Here is a 5,893-nt window from a genome sequence, read left to right as displayed (position 1 = left end):
AGACCTGGTGGTCGAATACAGCCTGTCGTTTACATTTCGACCTCCTCTTTGATAACAAAAGAGGATGTACGTGTTTTCTCTATATGAATCATATGCAGGCCTGTCAGTACGTGACAAACAGTGGACCAGGTAATCTCATAAATCCATCCTTTACGAGCACATACAGGACATAGATGTCAGCTGGCTGGCTTGCAAACTGGGATTTAGGAATTAGATTGTACACAAGGCCATCTCTCTATAAATTGCAGGGCTGTCAGGGTTTAATAGTAGTGCTTGTGCAAATTGATATCAGTTCGGTAGCAAGTCTGAATCAGTGTCCTGATTTTTTATCGAGAAATAAACACAGTGTTGAAGAAGCTACTTTGAAATTGTAGTGTGTCAAAAACATGCTTTTCATAACTTAAAATAGAAGTAGTAAGAAGTACTGAGCTAGAAGAAATAGTGAGAAGAAGTAGTGAGCTATAGCTACTAACAAATAGCCAAACAAATAGTCGAATTTGGTGCTATTGAAAATTGTATTTTAATTGCAATCAGAGCAGTATTTAGCTGGCACAAAAATTAACTCATTTAGGGTAACAACATTAAACAACATTTGAACAGATCAATTTACACTAGATACCAATTAAACTGAAAAAAAATGAAATTTATATATAACAGTGATTAATAGCAGATTTTAGAAAAATATTATCGTTTGTAATTGATATTAGAATTATTAATAAATATTTATTCTAAAGTTATTGTAATAATTATAAAAAATAATAATTCAATTATTAATTACCTTGCTTTATAAAACGCAGGAGATAGAAAAAAGAAACAAGTACTGAATTCAGAACCATGTACTAGCATATGATTGTTACCATATTGAATTCAAATATTGAAGTATCGAGAAAAGCAATATTTATCATGTCTCGCATGACACGCTGTCATAAAATGGTGGCGTTCTTACAATAAAAAACCTGTCTCGAGACCCTGCGTCTTTTTTTTTTTTTCATTTGGGGCCATTCACACAGAACATGTTTTTGCTTTGAAAAATGGGCAGTGCAATTTGTTTTTTTAAAGTCAAACTTGTTTTAAATTCATGCTGCGTTTTTACAATGCGCAAGACACTGCAAAAGATGTGAGCGCAAACAGACAAACGCATCCGTCTAGCACAGGGCTGTCACACTCAATTCCTGGAGGGCCGGAGCCCTGCAAAGTGTAGATTCAACCCTAATTAAACACACCTGATCCAACTAATCAAGTCCTTCAGACTTATTTGAATACTTCAGGGTATGTGTCTTGGAGCAGGATTTGAACAAAACTCTGGTGGGTTCTGGCCCTCAGATGTGGCCCTCAAATGACGCACTATACACTATGCACTTGTACACTATGTACTTATGCACTGTACTCAACCGTGTAGTTTTATAAGGTTATTTTGTCATTCAGTATCGGAGTCTGATAGCCCCTCCCCTTCGTAATTAAAGCTGTCCAACATTTCACACTTCATTTTTTCCCCCGCTTAATTGAGTGCATCATCCAGGTATTTAAAATGCAGTTTTTCTTTTTGAAATTTTCAGTGTGAACACACTACTTGCACTATTTATACTACAAAACCGCATAGGATAGTACATAAGTATGCAAATTGGGATGCACCTATAGAAAAACAATGGAAAAGTAGTGCATTGGCCTCCATCACTGCATTCATTGGTCAGGCGTAACCTAATATTCTTTGTCGTCCATAGCAACATCTAGTTTACTCGCCAAAACTGAACATAATGTAACGTAAGCTGAACTTCCAGTCAGTGCTGCATGCTATGCATACATTTAAGCATTTAAGACAATAAAGACTTACGATTAAAATAAATTATTTTAATCATACTGTGTTTGCAGTCATAAGTATGTTTGAGAAGTGAGCTTGTCTGTATCTAATAATGCATGGCGATAAAACACAATGCATCAGAGTAATCCTAAGAAAACTGGGCAGTGACACAACAGGATACTGTACTTGCGTCAGTCCACTGAGCAATCGCAGCTGTGCAATAAAACCTACTAAATACAAAAAGACTGGAAAATTTGCATCAATGCATTTTGCCACTCCTAACCGTAGCTTTGCAGACAATATGGGATTTGATGTGCGATGAACTCCAGACAGCTGTTGCTCCAGACACAATAGAATCTGGCTCTACATTTCTACTGTACGTCCAGCAATGTAATGGCTGCTGAAAATTTAGGAATAAATGACATTTTAAAATATATTTAAAACTGTTAATAATCGTTTTTTTTTTAACTGTAGTTTATTTTTCAAATAAATGCAGCCTTGCTGAGCATAAGAGACTTTAAAACAACATTTAAAAAACCCAAACATCCAAGATGCAAGATGCTTCAGATAACACTCATATGTCTTCTTCTTTTGAAGATTTCAATACTGTCACCTAAAAATCAAAAATAACCATTTATTCAAGGCTGGTTGGTCTCCCTAATGACCAAAACCTTCAAAGCGAAAGAAATGGTGTACTCTCCATTCTGTTGTTCACCATCTCACTGAAGCTTTCAAAACAGGTAAATTACAATTCCATCAGCAGCCTGCTTATTTTGTTCTAGAGCTTACAAGCAAACGCAGAACAGTACGCAAAAAGAACATTGTACCTAATCAATTTTTACTCAAAGCACAAGGCAGCAATCAAGGTGGCTGTTTTATATACAAATGTTGTGCTCCAAAAAGGTTTGGATTCTCATCTGGACAACAAATGATCAGGAATATGTTATGTTGGGGTGATGTACTGATGTGCTGTCTATATGCAATCAGCAGAACGGTTTCACCATACACACATACTGTTCAGACTCACACAAAAACGCACATTCATACCTGAAAGATTTCATTTCGAGCAGGTAATGAAAAAAATTTATATTTAAATGAGCAGTCAAGTAGTTTCCTGAAGACATATATCAGTAAATACAGTCTTCCCACTTAATATTCCTGTCACTCAACATTCAATAAATCTTTTATGAATAACAGCCCACCGAACCTCATTAAGAACTCATGGTGTATGTTTCTTTCAAATTGACTGAATATAAACATCAGGTAGTCTGCTCCCCCTATGTCAATCAAAAAAGTATGACATGAAATGGTTTGCACTCAGACATCCTGACATCTTCATTCATTACAAATGAACTGATTGCCTAATTTTGGCTGTAAAATTGAATAACATTTTTGCGACATCAATCAATTTCTTTCAACAATAAATATAATACACGATGCACAGAGAACAGATTTAAGGCATTTTTTTTATTGAACACTGAGGCATTACCACGCATAGCAAAACTCAGAAATAGAAAAATAAAAAAGACACTTCTTTCTTAAATAAATGAAATATGTGCTGTAACAAAACAAAACATGGGAAAGAAAAGAGGGGAAGGAAGTTTAAGTAACAGTTCATAAACAGTGTTCTGCCATTCAGGCAACATTCGCAATGTTCGCACGGTCAATTGTGAGAACCTATGGCAGTAAATGAAAATATGTGGATTTTATTAAGTGAAGGTGATGATGATCAAGCGAGGGGATGATGGAAGGAATTAGCAACCGGTACAAGCCGCAAAAGCACATATTTCACAGATGTCCACAGGCACAGATGCTGAAACAAACATAACAGTATCTCAGGTTAGATTGGGATTTATCAAGCAACAAAATGTAATTTATTAATAGTACATTGTGTACAATTATTGAACATGAATTTAAAAGTAAACCAGGACTATTACCTAGCCTAGCAAAGGACATAGTTGCTCCTCTCTGCATGCACAGAGGCACAAACTCCTGTGGCAGCGTTGGATTGGAACATACAGAAAAGTAGCTCATCTTGGTCAAACGAGGGTTTTGTGTTCGTGGCTGGTCGATTAATTGCTGGAGAACTTTTACAGAGTCCAGTGAAAAGGAAAAATCACCTTCCTACAGGAGGGAAATTGTAGAAATAAATGGATGAGTTCAATTCTCAATGCAATGATTGAACAATGCGTCAGCACTGACCGCTGGATTTAAACTTAATAACCTATGGATGAATGATTCTTTATAAATAGCTCAAACGACGCATGCCTTTATTGAATGCACCTTTGAGCCACAAATGCAACAATATACACGTTTCAGAATGAAGTCAGATGCAAATTGATGCAATTCTGAGGAGATTACATCCATAAATCATGGAATAGAGTGTTCATAAGGTTAACTTAAACTAGTAAGAGGTTTTTTAATTTCAGAGATGCAGTAATGACAGCAATAAAAGCTTGAGCTTACCTGGACTTGCACAGCCTCAGAGACCAGGCAAAGAGCCACACTGAGGAAAGCGACAGACAAAATGTTCTTCATGCTGGCTGGTTCTTCTCGAGAAGGGTTTAGTTGTAGTATGTTTTTCGGTTGTTGTCACCGCAATCTCTGCCTTTTTCCTCTTTCTTTCTCCTCTTATATAGGAAGTGGTCAGACCAACAACCTATCAGAACCTGTCATTGTTTCTTTGCTGTTAATGAATAAAGAGGATAAATTTTACAATGTCGTAAAACAGAATTCATAAATCCTACGTGATCTCATCTGTAGTTGTGACATGCACTTTTATGGATCTTTTAGTTAGGTTTGCCTAGTGGCCTGTTCGTCAGTCTCTAGTTAGGGTTAATTAATAACCACCCAATGAGCACACAATAATGTCTTTGTGCTGAGAGCAGGTTAAAACTAATGAGAATACCAATGCAAGCAAATATCAAAACAAAGCTACACCTTACATTTAGTTATTAGGTATTTTTCCCCCCGATCAAAGGCTATGACTAAATGTTTAGTCATTGTCTGTAGTACACGTTTTGCAAATATTACACTAATGATCTAATACATCATGCTGTATAAAACTTATATTCCTCTGTGGATGTTTGAAAACAGACTTTCTCTGGACCCTAAGTGAGTGATATATAAAATATGTGTACATATGTAAAGATATAAAAATATAAATAATATCATAAGATTGCTTACAAATATTTAGTCTAGGGCACTGGTTCACATCTAGTGGGTCATTACACAAAAATGTTCTGAAAAGGTCATGGACAGCAAAGAAAAAATAAAATGTAACTAACTATACAGTCGTGCATATCAATCTAATGCCGGTGTATTTTGGTGCAAATATGTCAGTTGTCAGCGTGGTTAAGGCTTAATGCTCAAAGAAATACAATATTTGGCTCAGTTTTTGTTCCACGTGTTAGGCTGATAAATTACAATTTTGCAGTTGTTTGCATTTCAAATGGTCAAATTTTCCCATTTAGCTTGTATGATAAACGGCAATGTTTGATTTAAAAAATTGTTTATTTTTGAACAAATATTTTACAGTATTTTCAAATAGTTTTATTCAGATACATACGTGAATTATAAAAAAAAAAAATTTATTCAGCAAAGATTAATTAAACTGATCTGATCAAAAGCGACAGTTAAGTCTTTTACATTGTTACAAAGCATTTCTATTTGAAATAAATGCTGTTCTTTTGAAATTTCTATTCATCAAAGAATCCTGAAAAAATTTATCACAGTTGCCACAAAAAATATCAACTTTTTTTAAACATTATTAATGAGAAATTGAGCATATTAGAATGATTAGAAGGATCATGTGACATTGAAGGCTGAAATATCAATCACATAAATAAATTACAATAAATGAAAATACATTAAAATAAAAAGTTATTTTAAACTGCAATAATATTTCACATTATTGCTGTTTTTACTGTATTTTTAATCAAATAAATGCAGCCCTGGTGAGCATAAGAGGCTTATTTCAGTAGTAATTTGTGCTGTTTTGGGTCACCACATGTTCAATGTTAAGTTTGGGCCTTGCCACGAAACTAGTTGAGACCCACTGGTGAAGTACAACAAAGTGGATCTGGTTCTTCAACA

General features: G+C 35.0%; 1 protein-coding gene across 1 annotated transcript; it reads right to left on the bottom strand.

Moving 5' to 3' along the window:
- Window positions 1-3,359: 3,359 nt before the first annotated feature.
- LOC107685730 (guanylin-like) lies at window positions 3,360-4,476 on the bottom strand. The gene is made up of 3 exons (XM_016482430.1): window positions 4,265-4,476; window positions 3,736-3,922; window positions 3,360-3,611 (listed from the first exon to the last, which is right to left on the bottom strand). The coding sequence occupies exons 1-3, from the start codon at window positions 4,334-4,336 to the stop codon at window positions 3,553-3,555; spliced, it is 318 nt and encodes a 105-aa protein (XP_016337916.1). The 5' UTR covers window positions 4,337-4,476; the 3' UTR covers window positions 3,360-3,552.
- Between the last annotated feature and the right edge of the window lie 1,417 nt (window positions 4,477-5,893).

This window comes from Sinocyclocheilus anshuiensis, unplaced genomic scaffold, assembly GCF_001515605.1.
Source record: "Sinocyclocheilus anshuiensis isolate Anshui unplaced genomic scaffold, SAMN03320099.WGS_v1.1 scaffold257, whole genome shotgun sequence".
In the NCBI taxonomy this organism is placed as follows: Eukaryota; Metazoa; Chordata; class Actinopteri; order Cypriniformes; family Cyprinidae; genus Sinocyclocheilus; species Sinocyclocheilus anshuiensis.
This window is presented reverse-complemented; position numbering and strand designations above follow the sequence as displayed.